Source organism: Haplochromis burtoni, unplaced genomic scaffold, assembly GCF_018398535.1.
Source record: "Haplochromis burtoni strain Fernald_Lab_line unplaced genomic scaffold, NCSU_Asbu1 Contig_318, whole genome shotgun sequence".
Taxonomy (NCBI): domain Eukaryota; kingdom Metazoa; phylum Chordata; class Actinopteri; order Cichliformes; family Cichlidae; genus Haplochromis; species Haplochromis burtoni.
The window spans coordinates 541864-555366 of record NW_024582679.1 but is presented as its reverse complement, the minus strand read 5'-3'; the positions used below and the strand labels follow the sequence as shown (position 1 = coordinate 555366).

The 13503-nt window shown below is 39.1% G+C and overlaps 1 protein-coding gene across 3 annotated transcripts in view; it reads left to right on the top strand.

Annotated features, from left to right (window-relative positions):
• Positions 1-5159: 5159 nt before the first annotated feature.
• Positions 5160-13503, top strand: part of brd8a (bromodomain containing 8a) — a 19657-nt gene continuing 11313 nt past the window's right edge. For 2 of the 3 annotated variants that reach the window (XR_316986.3, XM_005941390.3), the window contains exons 1-11: positions 5160-5596; positions 5983-6079; positions 6585-6654; positions 6830-6879; positions 6992-7114; positions 7205-7285; positions 7421-7485; positions 8681-8823; positions 11835-12017; positions 12757-12847; positions 13218-13367. Coding sequence is in view for 2 of the 3 variants with exons in the window: in XM_005941390.3 (XP_005941452.1) it covers positions 5578-5596; positions 5983-6079; positions 6585-6654; positions 6830-6879; positions 6992-7114; positions 7205-7285; positions 7421-7485; positions 8681-8823; positions 11835-12017; positions 12757-12847; positions 13218-13367 (1072 nt within the window). In the remaining variant the exon portion in view is untranslated. Of the gene's footprint in view, positions 5597-5982; positions 6080-6584; positions 6655-6829; positions 6880-6991; positions 7115-7204; positions 7286-7391; positions 7486-8680; positions 8824-11834; positions 12018-12756; positions 12848-13217; positions 13368-13503 lie in introns of those variants that run through there. The other variant, XM_042228310.1, reaches the window with a different exon arrangement.

Genomic DNA, 13503 nt, shown 5'->3' with positions numbered 1-13503 from the left:
TGGACTTTTTTCTATTACTTAAGGACATGACTTTAAGATATTGTTCATCTGCTGTAGTTAGATTTTTTTTTTAGACCTGACAATTCTTCTGTCCTCCACTTGTCCAGTTTCCTCAGTTTTTTAAGGCACACTGAACACCATGCTCAATGATGTCAAGGTTTTGGAATCACCCCCTTGGTGGAAAAATACAGATTTAATTTTAACATAACTGTGTTATCGTTGGTATTTTTAAGATTCAGCTACAAAATTTGAATGTTTTTCAGAATGGAATAACATGTTTTTAAGACAGGCTGCCAGTAACAAAGTGCCTCAAGGTAAAATTTTAAATTTTACCTTGAGGCTGTCTTTTATGTGCAAACACACAGTTCTGGTTCATCTCTTGAGTTAGATATTTGTTTTATAGATCAATGTTAAGTGGCTTAACAAGCAAACAAAACATATTTATCTGAAAATGGTCAGTTTAAGGATTGGACAGAAAATTTGTTAAAAAGCAGCTAATCTCCGAATAATAACTAATAAATAAAAGCCTGAGAATCAGATTCTGTTGGGCAGCTAATCAGTGTTTGCTGGGCAGCAACGTGGAGCAGTGGTTAGCAATGTTGCATCACAGCAAGAAGGTCCTGACTCCCTCACCTGGCCGTGGCCTTTCTGAGTGGAGCTTGCATGCTTTCCTGTTTGCGTGGGTTCTCTCTGGGCACTCCAGCTTCCTCCCACAGTCTAAACACATGCAGTAAATAGAGTTAGGTTCACTGGTGAATCTCAATTGCCCATAGGTGTGAATGTGAGTGCAAATAGTTGTCTGTCTCTCTGTGTTAGCCCTGCATCAGGCTGGATGCCCCCCTCCGCCCACCCAGCAGCTGGGATAGACTCCAGCCTCCCCTGCAACCCCGATAAGGACAAGCGGAAGAGAATGGATGGATGGACAGATTCTGTTGTGCTTCTTATGAATTCAGTGACAACATTTGTAAACTCGATCCATCTGTCCAGTCAACAAAACAACGTGTCTCTTCTGACATTCTGTTCATTCACAATAGATGCTACACCATAGGATGAATGAAACCAGAGAGGAGATCAATACACAGCTTCAACTAAGATGTTTTTAAACTCATCTAGAGTTAATGTTTATAATGTGTTTTGACATAGAAATAAGAGCATGCATTGCCAGCTAACCAAACATAGCAAGTGTGCCATTTACTATACAAACAGTAATGAGTTTGGGCGTAGCTGCTGTTTTCTCCATATAAATTGTTGTCATAACGTCTGCTTGATTCTTGTAATCTCTGCTGATTGTCCACAGAGGTCCTCACGGTGACTTACGGTGTGCTGTACACATAAACAGTTCTGTTACACATTCTCATTTTCTTTTGTAACCTTCATTAAGGTCAGTGTGGCTGGGAAACAAGACTGTAAAACATAGTCTTTACTAAGGCAAGAAGAAGATCCAGAAATGACCTATTTAGAAAATATGAGTGCCTTGAATTCATGATAGTGACTGTTGTAAACATATCTAAGCCAGACCAATTTATAAAAAGAGACCCAGTCCTCCTGGATGTCACGCACGATGTATTTTTTGTCATATCATGCTGAAAACAAACCGGTTTTTCAAGTTGTGGCTCTGGTTGCATTTGTGACACATTCATCTGTAATGCATTTAAAGGGCTACAAAAGATTCATAACCATCATTTTCAGGTTTGGAAATATTTGGAAACCAAATAGATTTTTTTTTGTTCTCGTGTACTTGTTTTTATTATTATTTTCACAGAAAAAAAGTTTAATTAAATAATAGAAAAAGGAACAATAGAAATTAATAAAATTGTGCGTGTGTGTGTGTGTGTGTGTGTGTGTGTGTGTGTGTGTGTGCATGGGCGCTGGTCATTCACAATCCCTCCGTTTGTAGCATGTTGACATATATATGGCAGGCAGTCAGACATGCCCCGTCTCCTGAGATGTTCAGCTTATAGAAATTTGGAATTACAGAACTGAAGTGGGTAAAGTAAATGTTCCTTACTTCACTCAATGATTCACATTTTAGGAGGAAATGTCTCACTTTTAACCTCACCTCTCAAACAGTGATCACATGTTCTTCTAATCTTTCGGTTGCCACGACCTCGTGTGTCTTCCTTGTTCAATTGCCAGTTTGTGGTCCTACATTTGGTTAGGATTTGACTCTGTTTTTCTGTTTCTGACACCTAAGAGACATTCTGCTAATTCATACCTGTTTTTAGGGTCAGATAAACTCTTCTTCCCAGAGAAAGATTTCTTTTCATTTTGTTAGAATTTGGTTTACACTGATAGGTGTTTGGAAAGCAGTGTGGTGAGACAAGTCCGATTATGATTGGCAGAATATCTCTTAGAGACAGACAGTCTCAATACCAACTGACATAGGTTGGTTGGTTCTGGCCTTATCTCTTATCTCTGGGAGAGCCTTGAATTAGAGGGATTCTTGGGGGCTGGATACAGGATTATAAAAAATGTCCCAATTCTGTTCAGCTGGGGTTTGTTAGTGTTTTCCTGTGTACATGTAAACTGTATCTGTAGACAGTCTGTTGGGCGTTTATCCCAACAGGTGTGGCTCTGATGACTCACTGCACCCTTTACTTCTCTACTCTACAGCACAGTGGATAGGATGACACTATCAGATATTTTAAGCCAGATTTTAATTATAATTTAGAAGTTATCTTAATTGCATTTGGGGCTCTTAGGCCTTTTTGTTTTCGTTTTCTTTCACTTCCATGAAATTTCCTAATCTTGTTATGGTTCAGCTCATCTGTAAATCATTTTGAATAACTCACCCACCTAAGTGAAAATCATCTAAAAGTGCTGTATACTGCCAAACACAACCTAAATGGCAAGAATAAAAAGGACAAAGTAAGTCCACCAGAAATGAGGGGAAATTCTAAACGTCTTCACAGGATCTGCACGTATCTTAATCAAAAAGAGTGTGCACAGATTTTATCTTCATGGGAGTTGAGCCAGTGGGAAGTCCATTATGAAAACTAGAGAAAGTCAATACTGGATAACTGCCAGTCTCTGATTTGACTACAAATTCCTCTTGAATATACTGAGAAGGTATCTGTATGAGGGTTAAAGTTGAACCAGAAAATAAACATTGGGGAAACAATATGGAAAGTGAGGGACACTTTTTTAAGTTTAATCTAAAAACTATGGATTGGGGTGGTTTTAAATGTGCTTAAAGCTTGTTTATACACTGACTGGATACTTTTTAGGTACAGCTTGGCAGTGCCGAGTTGAACACCATTTTGCTCTCCAAGCTGTCATACTTTGTGGCATAGATTCAACAGGGTGCTGGAAACATTCCTCATAGAGTATAGCTCATACTGTAATCAATGATTTCATTATTTAGGGGGAACTAGCATTTGGTTTCCTCATATCTAGGGCATTTTTGGGGAAAATAGTGATCTTATTATTATTATTGTTTAGTACAGACCTTCCCAAAGTGTGGAGCCCGTCCCCTAGGGTGCCAAGGTTTCCCCTGCATAATTGCTTTTCCCTTTGTCGGGAGCATGTGCTGAGCTGTTCAAATCACGGACAAACAGTATCCCACATTCTTGATTTTTAGTTCACAAACACTTGTTGTAATGACTAACTACTCCTGACATTTTGGAGATGTTAGCTCTGTATACAGTAAAGTTACAGTGGGATACAAATAATATCAGGCTGATCCTGCCACGATTTGTTCCCCCTGTCTAAATCACGGACAAACAGTACCCCACAGCTGGTTTATGTTTTTCAACCCATTTTGCACAGACAGACCTTTTTTGAAAAATGTATTGATAACAATGTTGAATATTATTACACAGGAAAAAAACAAATACACATAAAATAATTACACCATGACGCCTCTGCCTTTGTAAATGGAGGGACAGTGTGTATATGTAAGCATGTAAAACCTGAAGATAGATACAAAATACTGTTAATCTGACTGGCTGCCATTCTGCAATTCATCTCATGTAAACAATAACGTGGCGCACAGCATGACGTGAAAAAAGGCGCATACCTTGACGAACTCGGTATTCCTGTCCACACATAAACGCAAAAAAGGAGTTTTAAAAAATCTCCGTTTTCGGTGATTCCAAACTCCGTTTACGTGTGGAGGAAAGGTCCAAACGCACAGAAACAGTTGTGTTTTCAAAATTACCCGTGTAGGTGTGTATGAAGTGAGATGAATGGCATAAAAGAGCATAAAAGAGTTAGTAGTTTATTTTCTTACTACCTGTAATTTATTGCAGTTTACTTGTATTTGCTTAATTGTTTACTAAATGTTTGAGGAGTAAAATAAATCGCAATGGAACAAAATATGGGTGTGTGTGGTTGGAGGATGTATTTGTGCGTGTGCGCGTGTGTGCGCGCGGGGGAGGGGGGCGAACATTTTTCTTGTAAAACAAAGGGGGGCCTAGCGAAAAACGTTTGGGAACCACTGGTTTAGTACAAGTGTCAAGTTCTGATATTATTTTCTACTGTGTGTAGCTGTTAATGTAGTCCTTATTCAATAGGAGACAGCATAAAGAGCGTAAATTTCAACATTTCAACTCAGAGAGCTTTTTGGAAATCATATAGCTTAGCATTATTTTTATTGCTAAACTTTATTTTTATTTTATTTTATTGACTGTGCGTGTTTGTTCATTAAAGTACACTCAAAAAACGATTCTTGGCAATTTTGAGTATAATGCAAATGAGATATATCCAATTAAAATGTATTTGTTCAAATAATTAATAATATGGGAAAACATGCTTGGAAAGGATTGAATGTACACAAAACAAATAGATTTTATTTGACTGGATTCCATTAAATTTAATTTTTGGCACAAATATTTTTGAAGTCTAATGTTATTTTAAGGTACATGAAACTGATAACAAATTAATAGAGAATTTAATATTATTATTTTTAGTAGTAGTAGCACATCTGCGCAGCATGCTACATGTGAACCTAGCTAGTTGTGTGGCAAACAACTTGTGTACTAAACTTGTTGTTTGTGCTTAGTGCTTTTACCCAGTTATGTGGAAAAAAGAAGTGCTGGACTGACATTTATACATATAATTATCTTTCTACTGACACAAGTTAAGTTCCATCTTTACATAAAAAACAAGCTATCCTGCTTAATTATGAAAACTCAGCCGCCTGCAGGGTGGTACATTATTATTACTGTGGTGGGTGTGGGCGTGTACGAACACTTCGCTGCTAGCTAGAATGAGAAATAAGGTTTATGGCTACAGTAAGCTAAAATTTTTTCTTCGTCTGGCTGCCTGTCGCTTGGTAGCATAAACTCTTTCTAACGTAATTAGACCGTTTTTTGACTCTTTTACAGACGCAGTCTTTGCATTCTAGCAAGCTGGTTAATCCTTAAATTACCAAAAGCTTTGGCATACCAGACTGAGACTAACGGGCAACAGCGGTGATTCAGCGTGCTAGCTAGTGAGAAAAATTTTGAGAGCCTCCACATCCAGCCTAACATCCATTGATGTTAGCCTATGAGTATCGCCTTCGCATATCGCCAGCGTTGTTAATCGCCGGGTTTCTATCTACCAAGATGTACGGGATGTTGGGATGACAGGAAGATGGCAAACGGGGCTGGAAGTGAGTAACGTTAGAAAATAGCAAATGTCATGACATGCTACCCGTTAGCGTGTGTGTGTTTGTGTGTGTCGTACTTTGATCTTATCGCTTCTAACTTCTCTTCGCTCCCTGCGTGGCAGCCTGCACGGATTATTGGTTGTCATCACGAGTTGACGGCTCTATTTACACTGGTGGTGGCTGCCGTTTGCTATCAGTTATATCAAAGACACTCTCTTTGTGTGTGCAGTTGCATGCTTGAAGTGCCGGTACTGGTGGTTAGCTCGATCATAATGGTAAAAAAAAAAGAAGAAGAAAAAAAGATCCAGGCCGGAGACGTCCAGCAGAACACAGTCTGTATTAAAAATATACTGCATAAAGTATATGTTATGTTTCGTCCACGTCTGCAGAACACAAGCTGCTTGTCATTGGACCAACAGAACCATGGTCAGTGAGGGAGAAGCTGTGTTTGGCCACATCTGTCATGAAGAGTGGGGACCAGAACTGGTAATGCATGCCTCTTTCAGCTGGTTTCAACGATTCTGTATTATGTGCTCAATAGTGTGAGTCATAATCTGGCACATTAGATGTTGTTAGTTACACAACTAACTTTCGCTTATGATTAGGTTTTAAGATAAGATGTTGTCACTTAGGGTGGTTCTGTTAGTATTCCTGTGCCTGAGTACTTAAAAGGGTTGCTGGTCTGCTTTCCTGTTACAGTACACAGTGACATACAAATAGGATGACTTAACCATGGTTAGTCATGTCATTCTTTATCTGTTACACTGGCATACATGATGTAGCCCGGTGCTGGCTGGCTTTAATTTAGTACCAGGTTTGCATGAAGTAACAAATAAAAGAGTAATTATAAATGAAAAAAAAAAATAGATTTAATATAATTTTGTTCCTGAAATAAAAAGATAATAAACCATTGCATAAATAGAACATTGTTTAAGTCTAATAATCTTTAGAACTGTATTTATCTTGGGATGTCTTATGCTTTTTTCATCAGGGTATCGGTCAGTCGTGCCATAAAACCATTTGCAGAACCTGGGCGACCACCTGACTGGTTCTCTCAAAAGGTATGACCAGAGCACCTTATCACAGGGTGAAAAGCAGAGAACACCCTGTACAGGTTGTCAGACTATCGCAGGGCTGCTTTCACAACATTAAAAACTTAATCCATGATCTCTGCAGTAGGTTTCACGCACTCTATTTGAGTGAAGTTGTTCTTGATACTCTTTTGGATCTTCACAGCACTGTGCCTCCAAATACTCAGAGCTCCTGGAAGCGACAGAGGCCCCAAAGTGAGCACATAAGTGACTTCAACTTCAAACATGCTTGTGTAGCTTTACCCCGTTTGATGAATGCATCTAGAGGATATGCAGCGTTACGAGCTGATGCCTTTGTTACCTTCAGGCGGAAGCGCGGCGAGAAAGGTGAGGTGGTGGAGACAGTGGAGGATGTGATAGTTCGCAGACTGACGGCTGAGAGGATCGAGGAACTAAAGAAGCTGATAAAAGAAACGCAGGAGAAGCACAGGTAACCAGCATGAACACATTATTCGTCTAAAAAAGACACACACCTCAAACTGCGTCAGTGAGATGAGCTGACATACTGCTGTTTTCATAGGAAGCTGAAGAGAGAGGCTGAACTGATTCAAGCAGGACATCTGGATTCCAAACTGAAAGAGCTATGGGAGGAAATTCTGCTGTAAGAAGCAACAAATCTATCAACCCTGTTTGTACAGTCATGCACGTCTTTTTCTCCTGCAAACCTTAAACATTGGACTCATTGGACTCTCTTTGTAACAACAAAGGAAATGATCTTTTGTTGTGCATCTGTTAGGAAGAAGAAACTGGAGGAGGAGGAAGCAGAGATGAAAAGAAAAAACACAGATGCTGCTTATCAAGGTATTTCTTTCAATTTCAGGGGTCTTTTTTGAGGAACACATCCATAAAGAATTATATTTCAGTAATTACACAGGTCATCCATAAATAATGAAAATAAAAAAACAATGAGATTATGATTATTAAACTGAGATAACTTTGTGTAGCTAAGTCAGCCTGCTAGTAATATACATGAAAAGTAACTTCTTAGATATATTTGTGCTTAGTGCCACTGAAACCAGAAGAGATTCTTCATATAACAGACATTGTGATACAAGTTACATATACTTCTGTGCAAAAGTCATGAGCCAACCCTCATTTCTATATGTTTTGCTAAGAAAATGGGAAAAAGGTGAAGTGATTTATTGAAACATGCAGCAGAGACATGGGAAAAATACGGTTTGTGCACTTCTAACAAGCTTGAAAGTCAATACTTGGAAATACCACCTTTATTCTTCATAACAGCTCCCCTGTTTAGTTCAAAAGTACAATTTTATGCCTGTGCCTCAAACTATTATCTGGTTGCCAGCTTAGCTCCGTGGGTGAGCAGGCGGCCGGCCAGCAGGCAGTGGCTATGTTTCGAATCCGACCTGTGGCCCTGTCTGTCTCCACTATCAAATAAAGGCAAATGACAAAAAAGTATATTTTATTTGGAGTTTTTTAAACTAAAGAAATGGGGATAATTTGGCTTTCATGATTTATTGGTCAGTTTTAAGTGGGTCAACAAACAAACAAAGTAAAAGTTGTCTAAAATTGGTCAGGTACTGAAAATGAGAGAAAAAGCAGGTGATGTCCAAAGAAAAACTTTGAAATTTATTAAACTGATGATATTGCTCGAGAAAACTTTTATAAATTAGAAGAAAGTCTGGATTCTTTTAAGGAAAATATGAAAAACTGAGATGTGTCTGACAATTAAACTGGGTTAAGAATGGTCTTACAGAAAGCTCATCAAGACTTGATTAGGTATTTTAGAAGTGCTGCACTCTGCAGGAACTGTTTGACCAGAAACTTTAAACTGCTGTTGGCACTAGAAAACATGGGAATAAACAAAGAAAATATCCTTCATTTCAAGGTGATCACCTGTCAAAAGAGATGTCAGCATTTTTCATACTCAGGTTGAGCCAATTGGACAGCCTGTGTAGAGAGCATTGTTTTGAAAAGCTTTGCTTTTGTATGACTCACAAGAAAAGGCTCTCTATGCTGCCCGTCCCTCTTTCAGCCAGACAGGTGGCAAAGAACACACCCAAGCGGATACCCAGTGTCACCATGCATTCGCCCTCAGGCTGTAGCTCCCCAAGCCAGGAGTTCTCCCCAGGTGACCAACTCGAGTGCTTGACACTGGATCTTACATCTACAAAGAATGTAAGTCTCTGAAGACTCAGAGTTACTTATGACAATGCCTGACATTTCACTTATCCTGCCTCGTTTTCAGACATGTAAAAGTGTTTATTAGTATTTAATAATGGTGTAATGATTCTATAAATATTTTTGGTTTCTGTCATGTTCTTTTAGGGGGAATAAGAAAAAACATAATTGGTAAATTATTTTTACCCCTGGCATTATCATTTGATCATGATTGGGTTGTAGACTACAAATAAACTTTAGTATTCTATTTTATTTTCAATTCACTCTCCACATATAAAGTCTGTAAAAATTGCAGCTTTCATCAGACTAAAATAAATCTTAAAACCAGGCACTAACATCATAGCCAAAATGAACACATGGCTAGTTAGAATGCAAAATACTGAAGGTCTGTCTTAATCACTAATACCATTGATTGAAGTCATTTGCTTCCAGAGAGCTCAGATTCAATAGCCTTGAGTGACAGGCTGCTTAGGTGTCTTTGTGTTATCCTTAATTAGTTTATAACATCCTGAACATTGCAGCAGTAACAGACCCTTTGGCAGACACAGACAGGAAGTGTCAAATATGCTTAATAGAAGGAATGTAATCCACATTCAAGTACCTTTTTCCTTCACAGGAAATGTCAGAGGCCATCAGCTTAGCATTGCACCTTGTCTGTTAGTGCTAGCGCGGCTGCTCAATCAATCGTTCCAAAGCTGCAGTCCAGGCACCAACAGCGTAGCCAAAATGAACACATGGCTAGTTAGAATGCAAATTACAAAAGCTCTTTCAAGCTTCAGTAATTAGCTGTGATAGCAGCATTAATAAAATTTCAAGTTTTAGTCAAAATTTTCAGGTCGATCCAGGTTGCTCTCCAGTGCATCTATCAGAGTATAAATGTGTGTGAATGTTAGATAGAAGCAATGATATAGAAACAATAAAAAAATTATTTCAGAAAACACAACAGTTATCAGATTCAGTATTATTAAACTTTCATATTGAGCCATAGTGCAAACCACTGATGCGTAACAGACTTTGATGTGCTTCAGATTTGTGCTAAAGGTTTGTAAAATGAAGTTAAAACTGAGCGTTATCTTCTAATTAACACACACTATAAAAACTTCAGCAAGGGTTTGAGCTGTTACTGGAGAGAACATCATGCCAAAAAAACCCCAAAACAGTTTAGACTTGGGAAAAAGAATTGTTGTTGCTTCCAAAGCAGATGTATATACCAAGTTATCACAGCCTTTCCAAGTGTCGAGAACTGAAATGAGAGGGATCATCAAGAAATTCAAATAGAGCAACACAGTACCGAACAAGCCTAGCAGAGGTAGAAGCGAAAGATTTCAAAGACTAGGGAAAGAAAACTAGTCAGTGACGTGTCTAAAGACCTTAGAACAACTGCAAAAAGTTTGGAAGTTGGAAATTGTAGTCTCAAAGAAGACGACCACCAGAACGCTGCATAGGAATGGACTGTGAGGCTGCAGACTAAGAAAACTTCTGCAAAAGAGACACCTTCAGGCCAGACTGAAGTATGCTAAGGGCAACCTGGAGAACCCGTTTCTTTGGTCAGATGAGATGAAAGTAGAGCTCTTTGGCCACAGAGATGTTGCTTATGTTTGGAAAAAGAAGGGAGAAGCATACAAGCCAAAGAACACCGTCTGTGTGGAGACTTCAGTGCATCTGGAGCTGAAAATCTTGTCAAGGTGGAAGGAATCATGAAGGAAGAAGGATATGTGAAGATTATGAAAGAAAACCTCCAGCAACAAAACCGAGTCTGGATCGTTGCTTTGCTTTCCAACACAACCTAAAACAATTCTTCTGAAGAACTACCTCCAGAAGACCAAAGCGAACATGCTGAACAACTGGCATGTCGAAGCCCTGTCTTGAATCCTATTGGAAATCTGTGGGGTGAACTGAAGACCAAGGTCCATGCCTGGAGAGCATCAAATCTGAAGGATCTTGAGAGATTCACCAAAGAAAATTGAGCTGAGATTGCTCAGGAGACGCATGCGAGACTTGCTGAAAACTACAACAGCTGACTGCAGGCTGTTATCTAGCAAAAAGGATACACAATTGACCGTTAGCATCAGGGGAGCTAATAATTTTAACCCTGGTAGTTTCTGTTTTCATGAAATCATTTTGTTTCTGTGTTAAAGTAAAGTAATGTAATAAAACGTGGGTGTTTTATTCTTAAAAAGTCCTAAAAACTCTTTTCCAGGTGTAACAGCAATTGGGAAATACTTATTTACTAATACTAATATATTTTCATTGGTGGGCTAATAATCCTGTCGATATCTGTAGATTAGAGGGTTACCAAGGCAGCCGGATCTAGGAATGTCTGCAGGCGTCCAGCCGTCAGCTTCAAAATGATGCAAGAGGAGCAAATCATTTCCAATGTAGATGTAGTTTTAGCATCCAGGTCTTCTACAATAATCACGACTGTAGCACCAGGTTAGCTCCTGCCAGTTAACACTTTGCAAACTTGCTAAATGCGTCTTTTTCCCCCACGGACCGATTTCTCCTCATTAACCACCTAATTGACATTTGATTTGTCATTGTGACTTAATTGGCTAATTTACAAAACATTCCATCTATTTTATCATCATACTAGAATTTTAAAATCCCTTTTAAACAAAGTGTGACAAAGTGTGCTATTAAGAAAAATCGCTAAATAGTCACAAATTTAAACTATCTATTTCACCACAACACTCAGCAGATATAACGTCCTTCATTATATGTCCAGTATGTACCTAGTAGATGTAATGTAATGTGTTTCTTGTGTGCCACTAATTTAGATTTGGTAAATTCGGGCTCATAATACCTAAAAAAAAAAATTTTAGGTGTAACTTACCAGGAGTGCTATATGGGATGTAAGGCATAGAAAATGACTGTTTTTATTTTGGGAATGAGTCTAATACGTTTGACCGTTCCCTTCAGAGACAAAAAAGAAAACATATTAGAGAACTGATAACAACTACAACTGTAAATCCTAATAAAATGTCATGTTTCCCTCTGTCTGTCTCTAGGCTTCTGGAACAGCCAGGCTAATGACATTTGCTGAGCCTTCTAGTAATGATGACAGCCACGGGTCCCTGCTAGAGGACCCCACCCAAAAGAAGTTACTGTGTCAGAAAGCCACGCCACCACCATCTCCCCTCCTGTCAGAGTTACTGAAGAAAGGCAGTATATTGGCCACAAATTCCAGATTGGTTTGTTGAAGGGCTTTAATATATATGCCAGTAATTAACTTGTACAACACTGCAGGGCAGTCTACCTTTATATGATCACGTAAAGAATTCCTGTGCTTTAGAGCAGCGGTCCCCAACCTTTTTTGCGCCACGGACCGGTTTATCCCCGACAATATTTTCATGGACCGGCCTTTAAGGTGTCGCGGATAAATACAACAAAATAAAACTAGTACCGGTACCGGTAAACGATAAAAAGAAAATTTATTCATAACACACGTGAAAAGACCAAGAAAAACCAAGTAAACGATAAAAAAGAACCCTGAAAACCGATTAAAAACCCTGAAAACTATACATTTCACACCTGAGCCTCAACTCTCGCGGCCCGGTACCAAACGACTCACGGACTGGTACCGGTCTGAGGCCCGGGGGTTGGGGACCGCTGCTTTAGAGGGTGTCTAATAATTTGGCTATCCAGTCTGTCTCCTTACAGTTCTCTGTTATCGTTTAAATTTGGATTCTGTTTAAAATCACTGTATATATCAAATTCACTTCACATATCCTGGACTTGAAGAAGAAACCATTTTGCCTTCTCTCTTTTTTGGCACTGGCCTTAAAATCCAGTATTGATCAGACACCACTGATGGGATAAAAAAAACACCAGCTATGCTGCCCTGCCTGTTAATGAGTAACAGATTTATTATTAAACAGCACTGCTTCATGTTTTAGACGTGTTTGATTTGTGTATGCATCTTTATCTCAGATTGGAGATGGTGACGTGTCCACAGGTAATGTGTCAGGAGCACATGACTTGCAGCTGGCTCCACCTTGTCAGCCTCTCTCTCAGGCAGCAGGTACAGATGCTGTGTTTGATCACTGTTGATCTCTGTTAAAATGTTTTGTTACAAAAGCAAATCTTACTTTTTGGATTTCGATAAACAGAAATGTTTCACAAAGCAACAGATTACCATACCAGTAAAAAAAGCATTCAGTAGAACCCCCTTTGACACAGGAAAAAGCGTCCCATAGGTCTTCTTATCTTTAGCTCATTGAACATGTTTTATAATTGTTAGTTTTACTCTTGAACTCTGAATGCATGGGTGCTATCTGGTGATGCCATTGCTGCAAATGTTTGCTAATACTCTGACCATCTGATAGCCTGAGGTGCTTTGTCAGAGTTCTGCACTTCATGTGTTAATGCATGCGTGAATACTTGCATGACAGGTGCCCCGATGTTATCCCGTCTCCTGGAAGCAGGCCCCGCCCAGTTTTCCCCTCCATTAGGTTTTATGGTCAGTGTAGATTCTGCCTCCAGTGTTCCTCTCTCTGCCACCACTCCTGTTCCTGCTCAATCAAACATCTCAGCAAGTGCAGGTCTGTCCACTTTCTGATCCAACACCCTCACATTCTTAATATCACAAACTTTGCATTGTATACAGAGGATTTAATTGTGACCTGTTGATCAGATCTGTTCTTGGCCACCTGCTCTAAACCAGCAAAGATGTAATAA